At 40.3% G+C, this 20651-nt stretch overlaps 1 protein-coding gene across 1 annotated transcript in view; it reads left to right on the forward strand.

Annotated features, from left to right (window-relative positions):
• SETBP1 (SET binding protein 1) overlaps positions 1 to 20651 on the forward strand; it is a 378300-nt gene that overhangs the window by 339025 nt on the left and 18624 nt on the right. The window contains exon 5 of the mRNA XM_022561823.3: positions 10206 to 10376. Coding sequence (XP_022417531.2) covers positions 10206 to 10376 — 171 coding nt within the window. The remainder of the gene's footprint in view (positions 1 to 10205; positions 10377 to 20651) is intronic.

Raw genomic sequence — 20651 nt, forward strand, 5'->3', positions numbered from 1 at the left:
TACTATATATATATGTCAATCCCAATCTCCCACTTCATCCCACCAGCACCCCCACTCCCGCTTTCCCCCCTCTTGGTGTCCATACATTTGTTCTCTACATCTGTGTCTCTATTACAGCTTTGCAAGCTGGTTGATCTGTACCATTTTTCTAGATTCCACATATATGCGTTAATAAACGATATTTGTTTTTCTCTTTCTGACTTACTTCACTTTGTATGACAGTCCCTAGGACCATGTATGTCTCTACAAATGACATAATTTCATTCCTTTTTATGGCTGAGTACTATTCCATTGTATATATGTACCACATCTTTATCCATTCATCTGTTGATGGACACTTAGGTTGCTTCCATGACCTGGCTATTGTAAATAGTGCTGCAATGAACATTGGGGTGCATGTGTCTTTTTGAATTATGGTTTTCTCTGGGTATATGCCCAGTAGTGGGATTGCTGGGTCATATGGTAATTCTGTTTTTAGTTTTTTAAGAAACCTCCATACTATTCTCCATAGTGGCTGTACCAATTTACATCTGCACCTAAAGTGCAAGAGGGTTCCCTTTTCTCCACACCCTCTCCAGCATTTGTTGTTTGTAGATTTTCTGATGATGCCCATTCTAACCGGTGTGAGGTGATACCTCATTGTAGTTTTGATTTGCATTTCTCTAATAATTAGTGGTGTTGAGTAGCTTTTCATGTGCCTCTTGGCCATCTATATGTCTTCTCTGGAGAAATGTCTACTTAGGTCTTATGACCATTTTTTGATTGGGTTGTTTGTTTTTTTGATATTGAGCTACATGAGTTGTTTATATATTTTGGAGGTTAATCCTTTATCCATTTATTTGTTTGTAAATATGTTCTCACATTCTGAGGGTTGCTTTTTCATCTTGTTTATAGTTTCCTTTTCTGTGTAAAAGCTTTTAAGTTTCACTAGGTCCCATTTGTTTATTTCTGTTTTTATTTCCATTACTCTAGGAGGTGGGTCAAAAAAGATCTTACTGTGATTTATGTCAAAGAGTGTTCTCCCTATGTTTTCCTCTGAGAGTTTTATAGTGTCCAGGCTTGCATTTAGGTCTTTAATCCATTTTGAGTTTATTTTTGTGTATGGTGTTAGGGAGCATTCTAATTTAATTCTTTCATATGTAGCTGTCCAGTTTTCCCAGCACCACTTATTGAAGAGACTGTCTTTGCTCCATTGTATATCCTTGCCTGCTTTGTCATAGATTAGTTGACCATAGGTGCGTGGGTTTATCTCTGGGCTTTCTATCCCATTTCATTGATCTATATTTCTGTTTTTGTGCCAGTACCATATTGTCTTGATTACTGTAGCTTTGTAGTATAGTCTGAAGTCAGGGAGTCTGATTCCTCCAGCTCCATTTTTTTCCCATCAAGATTGTTTTGGCTATTCGGTGTCTTTCATGTATCCATACAGATTTTAAGATTTTTTGTTCTAGTTCTGTAAAAAATGCCATTGGTAATTTGATAGGGATTGCATTGAATCTGTAGATTGCTTTGGGTCCTATAGTCATTTTCACAATATTGATTCTTCTCATCCAAGAACATCATATATCTATACATCTGTTTGTGTCATCTTTGATTTCTTTCATCAGTGTCTTATAGTTTTCTGAGTACAGGTCTTTTACCTCCTTATGTAGGTTTATTCCTAGGCATTTTATTCTTTTTGTTGCAATGGTGAATGGGATTTTTTCCTTAATTTCTCTTTCTGATCATTCATTGTTAGTGTATAGAAATGCAAGAGATTTCTGTGCATTAATTCTGTATCCTGAAACTTTACCAAATTCATTGATTAGCTCTAATAGTTTTCTGGTGGCATCTTTAGGATTCTCTATGTATAGTATCATGTCATCTGCAAATGGTGACAGTTTTACTTCTTCTTTTCCAATTCATATTCCTTTTATTTCTTTTTCTTCTCTGAATGCCGTGGCTAGGACTTCCAAGACTATGTTGAATAAGAGTGGTGAGAGTGGACATCCTTGTCTTGTTCCTGATCTTAGATAAAATGCTTTCAGTTTTTCACCATTAAGAATGATGTTTGCTGTGGGTTTGTCGTATATGGCCTTTATTATGTTAAGGTAGATTCCCTCTATGCCCACTTTCTGGAGAGTTTTTATCATAAATGGGTGTTGAATTTTGTCAAAAGCTTTTTCTGCATCTACTGAGATGATCATATGGTTTTTATTCTTCAATTTGTTAATATGGTGTATCACATTGATGAATTTGCATATAATGAAGAATCCTTGCATCCCTGGGATAAATCCCACTTGATCATGGTGTATGATCCTTTTAATGTGATGTTGGATTCTGTTTGCTAGTATTTTGTTGAGGATTTTTGCATGTATATTCATCAGTAATATTGGTCTGTAATTTTCTCTTTTTGTAGTATCTTTGTCTGGTTTTGGTATCAGGGTGGTGGTGGCCTCATAGAATGAGTTTGGGAGTGTTCCTTCCTCTGCAATTTTTTGGAAGAGTTTGAGAAGGATGGGTGTCAGCTCTTCTCTAAATATTTGATAGAATTCACCTGTGCAGCCATCTGGTCCCAGACTTTTGTTTGTTGGAAAATATTTAATCACAGTTTCAACTTCATTACTTGTGATTTGTCTGTTCATGTTTTCTATTTCTTCCTGGTTCAGTCTTGGAAAGTTATACCTTTCTAAGAATTTGCCCATTTCTTCCAGGTTGTTCATTTTATTGGCATAGAGTTGCTTGTAGTAGTCTCTTAGGATGCTTTGTATTTCTGCGGTGTCCGTTGTAACTTCTTTTTCATTTCCAATTTTGTTGATTTGAGTCCTCTCCCTGTTTTTCTTGATGAGTCTGGCTAAAGGTTTATCAATTTTGTTTATCTTCTCAAAGAACCAGCTTTTAGTTTTATTGATCTTTGCTATTGTTTTCTTGTTTCTATTTCATTTATTTCTGCTCTGATCTTTATGATTTCTTTCCTTCTACTAATTTTGGTCTTTGTTTGTTCTTCTTTCTCTAATTACTTTAAGTGTAAAGTTAGGTTGTTTATATGAGAGTTTTCTCATTTCTTGAGGTAGGATTGTATTGCTATATACTTTCCTCTTAGAACTGCTTTTGCTGCATCCCATAGGTTTTGGATCATCGTGTTTTCATTGTCATTTGTCTCTAGGTATTTTTTGATTTCCTCTTTGATTTCTTCAGTGACTACTTGGTTATTTAGTAGCATATTGTTTAGCCTCCATGTGTTTGTGTTTTTTACATTTTTTCCCTGTAATTTATTTCTAATCTCATAGCAGTGTGGTCAGAAAAGATGCTTGATATTATTTCAATTTTCTTAGATGTACTGAGGCTTGATTTGTGACCCAAGATGTGATCTACACTGGAGAATATTCCATATGCACTTGAAAAGAAAGTGTAATCTGCTGTTTTCATATGGAATGTCCTATAAATATCAATTAAATCTATCTGGTCTGCTGTGTCATTTAAAGCTTGTGTTTCCTTATTAATTTTCTGTCTGGATGATCTGTCTATTGGTGTAAGTGAGGTGTTAAAGTCCCCCACTATTATTGTGTTACTGTCAATTTCCTCTTTTGTAGCTGTTAGCACTCGCCTTATGTATTGAGGTGCTCCTCTGTTGGCTGCATATATATTTATAATTGTTATATGTTTTTCTTGGATTGATCCCTTGATCATTATGTATTGTCCTTCATTGTCCCTTGTAACATTCTTTACTTTAAAGTCTATTTTATCTGAAATGAGTATTGCTACTCCAGCTTTCTTTTGATTTCCATTCACATGGAATATCTTTCTCCATCCCCTCACTTTCACTCTGTATGTGTCCCTAGGTCTGAAGTGGGTCTCTTGTAGACAGCATATATATGGGTCTTGTTTTTGTATTCATTCAGCTAGCCTGTGTTTTTTGGTTGGAGCATTTAATCCATTCACATTTAAGGTAATTATCGATGTGTATGTTCCTATTACCATTTTCTTAATTGTTTTGGGTCTGTTTTTGTAGGTCATTTTCTTTTCTTGTGTTTCCCACTTAGAGAAGTTCCTTTAGCATTTGTTGTAGAGCTGGTTTGGTGGTGCTTAATTATCTTAGCTTTTGCTTGTCTGTAAAGCTTTTGATTTCTCCATCAAATCTGAATGAGATCCTTGCCGGATAGAGTAATCCTGGTTGTAGGTTCTTCCCTTTCATCACTTTAAATATATCATGCCCCTCCCTTCTGGCTTGTAGAGTTTCTGCTGAGAAATCAGCTTTTCACCTTATGGGAGTTCCCATGTATGTTATTTGCCATTTTTCCCTTGTTGTTTTTAATAATTTTTCTTTGTCTTTAATTTTTGTCAGTTTGATTACTATGTTTCTTGGCATGTTTCTCCTTGGGTTTATCCTGCCTGGGACTCTCTGTGCTTCCTGGACTTGGGTGGCTATTTCCTTTCCCATGTTAGGGAAGTTTTCAACTACAATCTCTTCAGATATTTTCTTGGGTCCTTTCTCTCTCTCTTCTCCTTCTGGGACTCCTATAATGTGAATGTTGTTGCCTTTAATGTTGTCCCAGAGGTCTCTTAGGCTGTCTTCATTTCTTTTCATTCCTTTTTCTTTATTCTGTTCCACAGCTGTGAATTCCACCATTCTGTCTTCCAGCTCACTTATCTGTTCTTCTGCCTCAGTTATTCTGCTGTTCCTTCCCTCTAGTCTATTTTTCATTTCAGTTATTTTATTGTTCATCTCTGTTTTTTCTTTAATTCTTCCAGGTGTTTGTTCTTTAATTCTTCTAGGTCTTTATTAAACATTTCTTGCATCTTCTCGATCTTTGCCTCTGTTCTTTTCCCAAGGTCCTGGATCATCTTCACTATCATTATTCTCAATTCTTTTTCTGGAAGGTTGCCTATCTCCACTTCATTTAGTTGTTTTTCTGGGGTTTTATCTTGTTCCTTCATCTGGTACATAGTCCTCTGCCTTTCATTTTATCTATCTTTCTGTGAATGTGGTTTTCATTCCACAGGCTGCAGGATTGTAGTTCTTCTTGCTTCTGCTGTCTGCCCTCTGACAAGCGTATCTATTTCTTGATTCACTTTATTCTGTAACGTATATCCCCTTATTTCCATGGGTGAAGTTCATTTGCAAACAAGAAAAAATAGCAATGGGAGCATTCGAACAGACAACCAATATATGAGAAAAGGAATTATAATCAAGTTTTCAGTGTGAGTTTCCTCTTGTGAAAAATATATTATCTACTGGTTTGCCCAAAAGTCAATGTGTCATGGGACAGAAAAGAATATTGAATTGAGTCAAGAGGCATGGATTTCAGCACCGCTTCCTTCGCACTTGTGGTATGTGAGCTTGAGCACATCACCTGGTCCTCTGTGCCTTGGTTTTCTTATTTGTGAATTTGGAGTTTCATCATCTGCCTCTTGTCATCCACAGGGATACTGCAAGGGGCAAATAGCATAATGCATGTCATTGCTCTTTGCAAGGTTAAAAGCCACCGAGTGCTCAACAAAACATGCCTCTCAGTCCATGCCAAGCACTGAATTCTACAGTGAAAGGGCCAGGAAGGTGACAGAAGGAACTAACCACCCCACTGGTGTCGGCCTCTGTCACTATGCCATCCTATGTTTTGTCTCCAAGAAACATCCGCATTTGCAATCTTAGAATTAAAATGTTAATTAAACCTATATTAATTGCATAGTATTTTCCAGATATACTGCTTTCTGTAGTAGATGTTACAAAATGAATTACGTATGATCCCTGGATGATGATTTTATCAGCCCCTTTATTTTAAAGAAACTATGAGATGAGGACTCAGTCAGGAGTTAGGATCTATTTCTTACCACTTCTTATCAGCTGTGTGATTTTAGATGAGTTGTCTGACCTCCTTGAACCTCCATTTTCTCATCTAGAAGAAAGGAGTAAATAATAACTGTCCCACAAAGGTTTGTTTGTTTGTTTGTTTCCCCATAGAGAAAATGAAATAAGCAGATAACTAATTTTACAAACCTAGAGCAACATACAAATTACTCTATGGTGAGGCTGGTTTTTATTATCCAAGGTCACAGAGCTCATTAAAGAGATCCTGGGAAAGTCAGCCACCGTAGACCCTGCTTTTCTTCCATGACCCCTGTAACCTTGAGCAACCTGGGGAAGAGGTAATTGAACAAAAACTACTACTTCGGAAGAAACAGAATCAAAATATCGAAACTATTGACTCAATATTGACTCACCCTTAAGGCAGTAAACAGTGCTTCGGTCTCTGACCTTTCCACATCCTGGGGCAGTCAATAACCTGGCCGCTAGATGCAGCGCCTGCCGCTGATTCTGATTTGGGAGTACTTTAACCTTGAACTGAGCTCCAAGTAACCAAGGCAACAGGAAGTCAGCTTCTGCGTCAAAGGAGTTGGAATCCATAAATCAAGTCCCTAATGCAAACACGGTGTGCAGGTAGAGGTTCAAGAGGATAAGTGGTCTGTGAGAAATTACCTTTGAAAATGAGTGACTGTCCCTCGATAGGCTACTGCACAGTTTCAAAGAGTTTTTTAAAAATTTATCAGTAGAGGTCTACAGGTTATAGTAGAATGTTTTCATATAAGTTTAACTTTTTTTATTTCCTTTTGGCTTCTCTGTCTTAATTATAAACAGATGTTGGATCCACAAAGTTATTAGCATTGTTATTTCCTCCTTTAAAAATGTACTGGCCTCCAGATATGCAAGCCTCAATACAATTTGTCCTGTGTTGGAGTTTGGTGATCCTCTGAACACATCTACCAAGTGTGCTCTCCATGCAGACTGCTGTCCGAATTTGACATAGTGATCCTTTCCCAGATCAAAGCCAACCTTGCTTTTCCTCATGCCCCAGTGTAAGGAGCAGTGCCACATCTCAGTGGTCCAGTCAGTACAGTGCTGAATCTGGGCTTCTTTATGATTGATCTCCAGCCTCAAAAATCTTCCTCCCGTGGAGAGAGCAGCCAGGCCCATTCTGGGAAGGAACTTGCCAAATATCCCACCACTCTACCACCGCCGAGCATTTGTGAGAACTTGTTTCTGAACTGTTTCATGCTCCTCTGGTCCTTTGGGTACCTCAGCATGGAGCATCAGCTGCCACCTGGAATGAAGAGAAACAAAGACTTCCAGTGGCCAGCCTGCCCAATGCTCTCTCCCAACAAGTCACCCATTCCAGTCTCCTGAGACCTCTGCTCTCAGACAGAGTTTATGCATTACAAGTATGTTCTATTAGCCTTTGTTTAACGGTTATCTAATATTCTTGCCTACATATACTACTTCTGGGATTGTTTCCCTAATCCTTTCAAAACTTAAAAATGTCTGAGCAAACATCAGGATTTTTTTTTCAATTTGTTTTCAAATTCATTGGACGGCAACTGGCAAAAAGTACTATAATCTAGAAAATCCTAAATTATCTAGGGTTTTCAAGATAGCTAAAGAGTGACAATCTGAATTATAGAGTGTTTTAAGTGTCATCTTATTACTTTTAACTTATTCTGTACCATAAACACTTGAGTAGCAAGGTACACCTGATAGAGGTGTGATCAGATCTGCTTTAAGGGAATGATGTGGATTGTGAACATTTGCATGAAAAGGGGTACGACTAAAATGGCTTGAAATCACTGTGTTTCCAAGTGAGAGTTAAATATCTGCCTGCTAATCCTGTTTATGGCTCATTCCCTGCACATATAATAATGTGAGCAAAGAACTCCCTGTCCCACCGGTGTCCACAGGTACAAAGAGGACAGACAGATCAGGGAGTTTTTCCAAAGGAGCTGTTATCCAATAGAACTCTGGCAGCTTAGAGTCCCGGAGGTGTGCTGTGCAAAGGACGACTGCATCCATTTGACAGGAACAGGACCAGGGTGGCGCGGAGTACCACGGTGGGGAATTCTTATCAGACTCAGGCCTGCTGTCCCATTGCAGATTTGTTAGCAGCCCACTATTCTAGCACATCAGTCAGTCTACCCAGATGACCATACCGTGATAGACTTCTAGATTCTTTCCAAACTATGTTTATTTTGTTAATGGAAAAAGAGTTTAATACATGTTTGTGGTTTAAAAAATATTAACAATAAAGAAGGCTAAGGAGCAAAAGTAAAAACTCCCTCACTAATCTTCCCTGTGCTCTCCTTCCTCAGAATAACCATGGTTAACTATTTGGATGTATCTCCTTGCAGAAGATTCTGTTTGCATTTTACATATACTACATGTGTATACCTTGCGTATTCCTGGCACACCTGCATATTTTACAAGCGGGCATCATCCGGGGATCATGTACGTGTTTGCTGCACCTCCTGATTTCTTGATGGTTGTGCCTTGCGGTCTCTCTGTCATAGAATTTGATGTTTGTCCACTCCCATAGTCAAACGCTATGAAATATGAAATCAAAAAAGAAAAATTGTATTTTTATTTACAACACGTCAAGTGGAGGTTTCAGAGATCGGGATGGAGAGTAGGAGGAAGGTAGTAGACAGTAAATGAAAAGTGTCAGCATTTCTTCCTTAGGTGGTTACAGGTGCCTTTTCCAGGTGTGATATAGGCCCTCTGTGTCCTCAGTGTGAAGCATGCTGTTGGTAGACCAGGTCATGGGCAGAAGTTGGAAGATGGTAAGGTAGACCAAGATGATCCCTGAGTTTAGCGTCTGGCTGCTTGAAAACTTCGAGCTCTGACATTAAGAGCTGTATGAGTTTAGTCAGTTATCTCTTAACATCTCAGAAATATGTTGTCCTCATCTATAAAAGTAAGAAAAGAGTAACCTCCACACTACATGCTTCACAGGGCTGCCGTTAGGCCAAAGTGAGCAGATCTCACTGGAAGTGAGCTGTTACTATAGGAGGGACCAGTGTCACTCAAGTTGGTTAAGATGGGAAAAAAGGTCAGGAACTACCGTGATATGGCCTGTTCATGTTATTGCTATCAGTGTCATGTAGCCAACAAATAAAGAAATTCTGAGTAGATGACCATTTGACATGGATTCAGACACCTGCAGCTTCTGAACTTACGTCTGGATGAGTTGGAGAGGGACTTTTTTTGCAGCTAGTGATGTAGAAGGTGTCCAGAAATCCTTGGTCATGTCAGGGAAGAAAACTGAGCCTTTGTTGGCTGGTTTCCGTTTGGCCTGAGGAGCAGGTTATAATAGTGATAGCAGTATAATAGGAATAATCATAATAGGAAACAATTATATAGCATGAACTATGTGCCAGACACTGTTCTAGGCCCTTTATTTTGATTGATCATGGATGCCCCCAACCACCCCTATGAGGTAATGCAGTTCCATCCCACCTGCACAGTTAAGGAAGCTTGAAGCTTGGAGAGGTTAAGTAACTTGCTCGTGATCACACAGTTGAAAAGTAAGAGGGCCGGGATTTGAGCCCAGCAAACAAGGCCCCAGAACAGTTCTTATAATGTGTTATGTAGTAAGTTTCGAGGCCCTTTCAGAGGCACCTCATAAGAGTCTACCCAGGCTTTTCAGCATCAAAAAATTGTGACTATTATGACCAGACACTCAAAGGCCCCCAGGTTCAGCTCTTACTTGGCCCAGTCACTGTTGTGACACACCAGTCCCTACAGGGCATCTCCGGCCTCCAGAAGGCCGGCCTCTTGTCTGAATCATCTTCATTCCTCACCCATGACTTAGCAGACGCTCTTCCCAGCACCGGGAATGCCTTTCCTTCGACCTTGCTGCTCTAGCATGAACTCTGGGAAGGCTTTCCTTACTTCTTCCCACACGAATCCCTGCCTCCTGAGAACTCCCCAGGCACTTGTAATGAATAACACACAGGCCTGCCCATACTTGTTGCCCAGTTTTTCCTTTCCATTCAGTCTTGTCTTCCTAGCTGGATGAGATGAGAAGCCTCACTAGGGTGGGGTCAACTTCTCCCCTCCATGCTCTGCACACCAAAACCTCTGTAAAGACAGGCTTCTTGATCCATGGAAGGTAAAGCATGCATGATGGCTTACACTGCTTCATTAGGCCTGTGCCCCGACCCCCACTTTCAGGCAGGCCACCTGGAATGTTGTCACCACTAACCTCAGCCACAAAACCAAAACCAGTCATGCTGCTAATTTGTTTTGTTTTGTTTCCTTTAAACATTCTAAAATGTCATTCTTGCACCAGAAGGAGGTCAGATCATTTGATGATTTCTTCAGGTCACTTTCAGATTTTATGTTGTCTGCCTTCCTATTTCTTTAAAGTAACTGCAGGCTTTGGGGTTATTTTTTTTAGGGATTCCAAGTCCCCACTTAAAAGTGGACCAAACAGCAGCACATAGTAAGAACGAGGGCTCAGCGTCCACTATGATGACCAGGAAGAAGCCAGCTGCAGTGGACAGTGTTGCAATCCCACCAGCCCCAGTGTTATCTCTCCTTGCTGCATCTGCAGCAACATCAGATGCAGGTGAGCACTTCACATGCTTTGGGTTCACCCCAGGGAAGGTGGGCATGGAGAAGGCCCTCCAGGAATGTGCTGCTGCTAAGTACAGGTAAGAGTTCTCTCTTCAGCCAACCTCCTGCAGACACTGAGCATGTGAGCTGTTTCAGCATTGGAGTTTTCAAGTGGGAGAAGGTCTAGGAAAGGAAGGAGATCATCTCAGAACCTAGAGGCAAAGGTCAGTGAGTAGTAGTAACAGTATTAATTACTCTTTATCAAGGCTTCGTAGCTTCTAGTCTCTGCATATAGGACCTTATATATCTCATGTAACTCATAAAATTACTGTGAAATAAATACATGTGTCTCCATTCCAGAGAAGGAAGCTAATGGGTAGGAAACTTGCCCCAGGAACCTGTGGACACTCAGAATTCCAACTCAGGTCCAAGACCCATGCTTTCAACCACTGCATTTCACTACCTCCTGTGCTCACCATGGTTGAGAGATGGTAATCAGAGTTTCCCTGAGGACTTGATTCATTCTAGCTCATGATATCATGAATTCCTCAATAGTCACCAGACTCCTCACTGGCAGTTTATAAAGTACAAGCGCCTTACTCAGACATCCCATATGCTCTGCCTTCCGCTACTCCCCACATCACCTCCCAGCAGTCCTGCGCACCAACCCCAGTTTGCCGCGCTCATCCCTACTGCCAGGAAGGAAGGCCTTGTACTTGGCTTAACACCTTTCTTTAGGACAGCCTTACTCGGTTCCTATTCACATCCCACAGATCTTCAAGGCCCAGGGAGTCACACCTCCTCTGAATGCCTGTTGCATCCAGTGTCTCTGCCGTGCATTTACCACCCACTTGTAGACTACATGAGAAATGCTTCTATTTAACTTCTTCTCTCTCATGACAGAATTGTTTGTACATCAGAGATAGAATCCATGATTTAGATTCTTGCTATCTTCATGGCACACAGAGTGATGGCACATTCCATAAAATGTGTTGAATTGATGCACTGGTAAATGTTAAGCATATTGCAGTATTTACAAATGCCTATTATGATTAGAAGCCCAAGGAGACACTCATTATTGATATTCACCTAAACTCATCTTCTAATTCAGCAGTTTGCTTTAAGCAGAGAACTCAGCTACATACCTACCTCCTTCATGGAGACCATTGGTAATTAGAAAATGAGCCCAACTGAAATAACAGAAAGAACTATTTGGAATGACACTTCCCAAACTGAGTTTCACAAAATATTGGTAGGTGTTTTGGGATAGATGTTTTCATAGTTAGGTGAGTGTGAGGAATGCTACACTGCATATGCTTCCTTTCTGCAGGGTTTTTCTGAGCTTTTAATTGACCAATGTGCATTGTGAGGTTCCAGGAGGGTGAGACACAGAATTTCATGGTCTTACCTGACCACAAAACACGTTTTTTTGGGAATAGCTCTTAAAATCTCTTGGAAGTGGCATTCTTCCCAGGCACTTGGGAAATCTTGCTCTGAAGAAACGGGATCATCTCTCAAATATGATCAAGAATATTAACATCTTTCACATGCTAGGTGTGAAATGAAAAGTTTTTTATGGAAATGCCAGGTAAACGATGAGAACAAGGAGAGGTCCTAGGAGGAGAGTCACAGAGGAAAGGGGAAGAAGCTGCCCCTGAGACTTGCAGCACCTTTATGGGAGGGCACCTGTGGAGGGAGTCCAAGAAGTGGGCACTGCTGCCATGCCTGGAACTCTGGGAATTCATCATTTGTCTGGAGCGAAAGATTTGGGCCAAGGTCTGCATACCCACCCAGATAATTGCTTGCTCGACCCTGTCGGTTAAGCTCTGGAGGCCTCCCTTAGCCTCCCTTTATGGATTTAAAAGTTAGCCTGCATGTTTCCGCCTTTGCTTGCCAAGCACAGATATTTCCCAGAGGCAAAAGACAGGTGATCCCCTATTTTCCTTCCCTGAACTCTTTCCATGCTGTGTGAGAGAACACATTCTTGGGATCCCAAGCTTCTACGGGCTTGCCTCCTCTATTTGCGTTCAATAATTTACAAATATGCCAAATGGGCGTAGAAACAGGTGGGTATTAAACTTTTAAACCTGCCTCTCTGGTAATCAGAGCTGAGCCAAAGCTCTCCTGTTTCAGGATGTAGGAATGGGCTGTTTATTTTTGGCAATGCTCAAATGAGACCCTCATGAGAGTTTCACAGATTTGGTCCATTTCCGGGTCTTAGGCTGCAGAGCAGAACTTTTGTGGGAAAACAGGCTAAAGATCTACTCCAGGTGCTGAAGGCCAGACCTTCCTGAGATTCCACTCCCCACAGACAAACGTCTTCCCACAAACCTAAGAGAGTTAGGGTCGAACAGCCTGGGCTCATGCCCAATACCCTGTTTCACATGTGAAGAAATTGATGCTTCTGAGATTCAGAGATTTGCCTGAGGTCATGCAGTTGGATTGGAACCCAAATTTCTTGATTTACTGCCTGATTTCCAGTGGAATCTCATTTCTATCATAGGCCCAACAGTAGCAAAGGCAGATTTCTTTCTCCCTAATTATGGACTCCTACTTCTTTTAGAGAACAGTGAGTGAAACTCATAACGTGAGGCTTTATGCAAAGTCAAGCATACAGAAGGCAGCTAATAAATAGGTTCTGGGTTTGATTTCATTCAGTTGGGTGCTTGTACATTAGTCATACATATTTCTGATGAGACAACTCACTTAATTGTTGTTTTCTTTAGAGTCCCATCTTACATTATAAGTAAGGTAATTTAGAATTACTTCTGGCCATATAAAGAAATCAACTTATTTTTCAATCGGTCGTCATTTCTACAGAGTGGTTTTAAAGACTCAGACAAGTGCAGAGAAGGTAAAGGAAAGAAGAGTAAAATTAAGTGGCTTATAAAGCAAAATTAATTTAAGAAATCATTTATTGAGTTTTTTTTGGCCACAACACACGACATATGGGATCTTAGTTCCCTGACGAGGGATCGAACCTGTGCCCCCGACAGTGGAAGTGTGGAGTCCTAACCACTGGACTGCCAAGGAATTCCCTATTGAGTTTTTTAAATACTAAAATAATTCAATTAATTTGAAATTACTTTTATTTTAAAATAATGGAAACTAAGGTATCTAGTACAGTTCCTGACACATAGTAGATGCTCAATAAATAATCACTAAGTGAACTGAATGATTACGAGGCAGTAGCTGTGTGTTTATTCTGTACCAAACAAGATGGGAGACGTCTGAGAAAAACATGCTTGATATTGGAACTGCTTAACAAGCAAATGGAAAAATCTTTGACAGACATGTGGTAAGCTGTCAGTAAATACTTGCCAAATAATTGATCAGTCTATATCCTAATGGTATTTTTTCAAACAGGTAATCTTTGGTAAAAGAAGAAAAAAGGAACCTTTCCCACCTTATTTTATAAACATTATAATGTGGAAGAAATTAATGTGGGTCAAAGGCTTAAAAATATGTCTTTTTCTAGCTCGTGCATGTGTGTGTATGTATATTTTTGTTTGTTTAAGGCAATTTTTTAGCTTCTCCGAGTCTGAGAGTCATGCTGATTATGAAGTTATTGATTTGGAGGAAGACACAGAAGAGGAGCTGCAGGAGAGGGTGGCCAGACTGAGAACATGTCAGTCTGTGAGCTACTGGGAGGGAGGGAAGGCACTGGCTGCCACTGGTGCTCAAGCAGTTCAGCCTTCGTGATCAAACTGCTCAATAGCCATTGATCAGCTGCAGTCCCCTGGCACAACAAAGGAGGTCTGGTTCAAGGGAGCACTGCATCATTATTGTGAGTAATTAGGGCTAATGCAGTGAAAGCTTCAATAAAGTTTGTTCAAAATGATGCATAATTTGAAATAACTTCCATTGCACTGTCCCAATAATGACTGAATAACCACACCAGATAATCTGTACCTGAATAAGTCAGCCTTATTTTTCTGATCTTCTACACGTTGAACTAACTTCTCAGGGAGGTTATGCGATATGTAGAGAGTGCATGATTTTACTACTGAAACATGCCCCCCACTCACACTTTGTATTAATATTTAAGATGAGACTATATTATTAAGTAAATTACAAATTTTGTAGGAACTTCATAAAACACCAAGAAAAAAAAAATTTCTTTGGTTCTACAACTGAAAAGTCTAGAGTAGTAGTAATGCAAGCAAACAGGAAGGCATTTCTTTCTTGTTTTCTTTCTCTCTCTCTCTCTCTCTCTCTCTCTCTCACACACACACACACACACACACACACACACACACTGATAGTCTCTCATCTTAAATACAAGTAGGAAAAAAGATATGTATCAGGGTTGCTATCACCAAATCTCACCTGCTCAAGGTGTAGCCCTGTTAGAGATGACAAGGGCAGCAGAGGAAGCACAGCTCTTAATTTATAGTTTGTATCTGTTTCATATCAAGGCTAATATATTATTCTCTCAAACTGTGTCATCTGCCCTGTTTAAAACTATCAGAGCAAGTGAAAATATTTAAATTTCACAAGTCAGACATTTTGCTTCTAAAAGCAAAGACATATTAGGTAAACCATTTCGTTATTAAACCAAACTATCAGCCCAATCAGAACCGGCTGTTACCTGTAATCAAGATGCTAGACTTCAAGCTTGAAAAATTACCTTTACAAATTAAGAATGAATTCTTAATTCTAATGAAATCCAGCATTCTAGTAGCTGGAGCAAAAATGATCACGAAAATCGCTTCTAACTCCCAAATTCTAGGATGCCTGACTTTTCTGTTAACCAACTGCCATTTATGGAGAGGGACCCAAAAAGATGAAATGATATCCAGGTACAAATGCAAAAAGCAGTGAACAGGAATTTCAGAATTGTAAAGTAATTTATTTATTTTTTGTCCTGTGTGGTATCATGATCTGAAGTTCCTAACCAAAATAATGGGTCGATTCAGCCAAAAGTCTTGTCTTTCCAAAAGAACCAAAATAGAGCAAATAAATGTGCAAGTTAATAGGATTTGAAACATCCAAGAGCCATAAGTATACAAACCAAAGAAGTCATCGAGTTGTAAAATAAATTTCTCTAAGTCCAGATTAATCACTTAAAATATACAGTAGGAAAAGTTCAAAAAGATCTAGAGAAAATAAAGCTTTATTTTAAAAACAAATCATTCAAATTTTCTGAAAAGTGCTACCTACCGGCCCATGTTGAAGCAGCACAGAATCGCTCTGTTTGCCTAGCGAGCTCTACTGAACATGAGGTTCTTGATGAGCCCTCTCGCTTTGGCTTTGGGCCATGAAGAGATCCAGCAGGGCTGCAAACTTCCATGCTTCCCCAAAGACCCCATCACACCAAAGGCCGTCTGAAAAACTTCCAATTTTTTTGCCCGAAAAGGAGAAAATAAGCTATTTTCTGATTTAAACTGGACATTCTGGAAAAGCTGAGCTGTTCCGTGGCTAAGGCTGTAAACATCCCCAAGAAGCACCAAATTCTCCGGAATCTGGGCCCATCTCCTTGGAAATGTCAGCCAGCACCAAACTCCTTTGGAATCCCCACTGTCAGAGTGGAATTTGCATAAAACTAAAAACTCACGTCAAGGATTCATTCAATTCTTTAATAAGGAAACCAACATGGTGATAAAGCTGGTCCAAAAAGAATTAGAACTAGAAGAAAAGGGCAATTACAGGAATGTAGGCATTGGAGAAAGAATGCCGAGCAAGATTGTTCAGTTAATGTCCTAATGGACAATAAAACCATAACCTCTGGGCTTATCTTTTCTACTGGAAAGGAATCATTTGCATATTTTCTGGGCAAAAATCTACAAGTTAATATATTACCTGGCAGAATCTGGGGCTTAATTAGTAGTGGATAGTGAATCCCCTGTAAGATGGCACTAAAACTCCGCAAGGACATGCACCCTTCCATTTGCCTTGTTTCTAAGTTTTGGCTCATTTTTCTTGACACCACTTGTGGGCTGTGCAGTGCTCTAGTTGAACGCATGTGTTCTTGCTTCCAATCGCCTGCATTGGAAGTTCAGTACTGCACTAAAGCAGCTGGGTGTTCAGTCCTTAGTGTTCACACCTGTGAAATGGAGAAAAGCATGCCACCCAGTGTAGAGGATTGTGGTGAGGAATAAATGAGGTAATCCTTGTGAAAAATCTTAGCAGAGGGCTCCCCTGGTGGCACAGTGGTTGAGAGTCCGCCTGCCGATGCAGGCGACACGGGTTTGTGCCCCGGTCTGGGAAGATCCCACATGCCGCAGAGCGGCTGGGCCCGTGAGCCATGGCCGCTGAGCCTGCGCGTCCGGAACCTGTGCTCCGCAACGGGAGAGGCCACAACAGTGAGAGGCCTGCGTACCGCAAAAAAAAAAAAAAATCTTAGCAGAGTGACTGACACATAGGAAGAGTTCAGCAAATTTGTGCTATTGTTGCTGCTACTATTGTTGTTGTTATTGTTATTGCTATTACCTATTTTCCACCCTGGGCTGTTCCTGTCTCCTTCACCCACTCCTCAAGCTATTTGGATATCTAATTCATGATTACGACTCAGCTTAGGTGCCTTCAACTCTAGGAAGCCTTCCCTTACACCCACTTTGAGAATCACCCCACGGCCAAGTTAGACACCACATCCTCTGTGCTCCTCTCCCTACAAGCTGGTTGATCACTGGTCCCTACATTTAATGTAGTGTCTGTGTCTCATGCTGCACTGTCCACTCCCCTATTGTCAGGCCTTATTTGACTTTGAAACCCCAGTACCTAGCACTGAGGTGGGCAAACAACAGCTAATCATTAAGTATTCATCAAAATGCACTGAACAACTGTTTCCTGCACAAAACCATCTGGTGCATGAAAACATATACTCTAGCATGATATTTATTAGAGCTGAGAGGCAGTGATTTGCCTTTATTTTCCATGGCAGCCCCAGAAACAGCAAACCATCCTGATACTGTTCAGCAGAGGGAGCAACCTGAAAGGGACCCCTGGGGCCTCCAGAATCTTCTGTTCAGTAACGGCAGACTAGCTCCGGGCTAATCCACCAGGATATCCTCCAGGGAAGATTATTTTCAAGTTAAGGAGTCAGCCTATATGGCATGGTATGTGTAGTGCATAGGTATGTGTTTATTCAGAGAAGGAAGAACTTGTACACATAAATGTCTCCCTTCACTCAGAAGTTCTGTGGGATTTTCAGGATGAGCTTCTCAATGGAAAGCTGGAGATTTTACTGGACTAGGTGTAATTTAATTATTTTATATATGCTAGTCTTGCATTCTGTTCAGAGTATTGATTTCCTGAGGGCAGCAACCATTTCCTATTTAAGATTTGTCCCATTCAATGAGTATTGTGTATCCCATGAATTCTGAGAACCTTGGGTTCAATGGGATGAAAACAAGAGAAACAAAATCCAGGAACACTGTTATTAAGCAACATATAATCATATTTGGGTGTCAAGAAGCTCGTGCAGTGCTCGGTGCATAGTAGATACTCGGCAGACATGCCTGGACTGGACTTAACTAATTTTCCTCTCTCCAGAGCTGAGATTTTAGGAAAGACAGAAGGTTTAATGACAGGTTGGAAAGTGCCGTGTCTGTGAGAAGTTTAACTCAATTTATCTTCTCTGCATGTTTTGTACAGATTATACTCCCAACCACCTCTTGCCACAGTCAGACCCTCTTAAAAATCGAGTAATGATAATAATACATTTTACCTTCTTCCCAGTGATAGTATCATTCACACCTCCATTGAAACCCAGTGGGAGGTTTGGCTGTGAGGCATCACACTCAGGGGGAGTCAGGTACAATTATTGTAATGAGACTCCACACTCAGAAATGCAGGAAAGAAAACCTCCCAAACATGAAGCAATTTCTGTTAAGATACTCATTTTATATCAAATATTCAAACTCCTCTTTATAAATAGGAGAGAATGAAAGGACACTCTTCCAGGGAAGATTTTATGTGGACGAGAACAAAAGGGCACAATATTTTATGATCAGTTTTGAGATGAAAGTGGCACGCCTGCCTTATTCATTGGCTTTTTCCATTTCCAGAAGTCTAATTAGATTGTTGGTTTAATGGTTGTGAGATAATGTAGTGGCAACTGAAAGCAACTGTGTTAATGAGAAGAGGGGACAGTGCTTTGGGTTTCCTGTAATTAATGGAGAGTTTTTGAAAAACTTCTTGGTTCCAGTGAAGTTGGCATACTGAGCCCAGCTGTGGAGAAGGGGGACAAGGTCTTTCCTGCTTATTGCTGTGGAAATGGCCTCAGGCAACGTGGAAGAACTGTGTAATGACCGTCATTAAGAATGATCTTTAGTGGTCCAGGCAGACTGTAAGTCAGTCTAAGAGACTGGAGAAAGAATTTAGAGAGAATAGACAGGTGTGACAAAGAGAAAGAGACAGACAGAAAGACACAGAGAGAGGTATAACTCACCCGCAGCCCTCTCCACTCTAAGTTTGAGGGTCACTGGAATAATCCCAGAGCACCTCCCAGGGGGCCTCCTTCTCCTGCTGCTTAAACGAGAATTGACTAGACAAGACTGGATTAGAATAGACTAGAACAGATCTCTGCAAACCCCTTCATGTTGCAGCTGAGGAAATTGAGCTCAGAGAAGTGAACTGAATTACAAATATTACCTGCTAGGAATTAGGAAACCTGGACTCTTTCTGGCTACCACACAGACGTAAAGTGAAAGCTGCATTTGAAATTCAAGGACCAGTGTTACTGCATAGCCTGCAGTACTTAATTCATTTCCTTAGGTGAGTCACAGTCTAAATGAGACTTCTGAGTCTCAGTTTCCTTACCAGTGAAATGAGAAAAATAATTTCTGCTTTTTAGGCAGTGGTGAGAAAGAAATGAAACAGCACCAATCCCATGTTCAAAACAATAGATCACTATTTTATGCCCCCTCTCATGTTAAAAATGAAGTCATGTCATTCCAGGATTTAATCATGTTGTCATAATTTAGTCATGTTATGACTCAGATCATAATACCCATTAACTATCTTTAGAAGTTTTATCCTCACTACCTCCTCCAAATACCCTTATCTTAGGGCACTGTCAAACCCCACCCCCTTACCTGTTAGGGCTTCATATTGAGCTCATCTTACTGGAACTTCTATAAGGCTTTGTTACAAATTGTCAGATATTTTTTAAGTACCTGCCACAATGATACATACAAGTAAAGATTAGTGCTTGCCCTAGGAGAACTTTCACACTATTTGGGAAGGCCTGACTCTAAGACGTGAGATGGCCAAGTAATATTTTTAACTTAATAGATTGAATAATAATCTCAGATACTAACAGAGCTATATCATTTAGCAACCAAGAAATCATTAGTTTCCAACTGAAGGGCACTAAGGGAGTTCAGAGGACACTGAGATGACCTGTGCATGGGTATGTGTTTATTCAAAGAAGGAGGAACTTGTACACATAAATGTCTCCCTTCACTCAGAAGTTCTATGGGATTTTCAGAATGAGCTTCTCAATGGAAAGCTGGAGATTATACTGGCCTAGGTGTAATTTAATTACACTAGGACACTGAGATGATCTGGGAAGAGAAGAGTTGAGATGGCCTTCTAAGGATGGAACAAATTAAAAGCACAGAGATCTCTAAGACAGGAGTGTATGTGGAAATAACGGCAGATGAGGCTGGAAGAGAGGTTTAGGGTCAGAACCTAGAGTCCCTGAAATTCTAGAATGAGTCATGGTGACCCTTCTGAAGGACAGTGATATCAAAATAAAGCCATGGGCCAATAGCTGTCTGCAGTTGTATTTTGATTGGCCTACACAGGTTTATACATTTTTTTAAATTAATTAATCTGCAGATTGTAAACATCAGGAGATTTACATAATAATCAAGAGGTCTGGCTTTTTGAAACTCATATTATCTGATAACTTTGGGCTTAGATTCCTACCTGGCAACAATGATTGTTACAGAATAACATTTGCCCCATTAGATGGGCCATATTCTCTTTAGTTTCCCATGTTCTCCCCTATTCCCCCCACCTTTCTTCCTAATCCTGGCCAACCTCACTCATTATATTGGCTGTCTGGCTCCCTATAGGGAACCCTTAAAGGCATTTGACCTGGAGAAAGCAGCAGGATCAAAACAATATGCAAGAAGGCCTAGTCTAGCAGAAGTAGGGCAGGTGATCTGTAGTAATACCTTGTGTTATTCAACTATGAAATTTGGCGGTTAGAAAAGGCCTTTGAAATTGTAAAACTGAGAGAAATTTGGTGTTCTGATGCAGTCATTAGTAGAAAATTAACAGGAAACCCAGGTTTTCTCATTTCTTGTCCAGCTCCTTGTCTTTTTTTGCCTTCTTA

Source organism: Delphinapterus leucas, chromosome 14 (genome assembly GCF_059928025.1).
Source record: "Delphinapterus leucas isolate spDelLeu-1000000601 "Yukka" chromosome 14, BTC_Dleu_Yukka2, whole genome shotgun sequence".
Taxonomy (NCBI): Eukaryota; Metazoa; Chordata; class Mammalia; order Artiodactyla; family Monodontidae; genus Delphinapterus; species Delphinapterus leucas.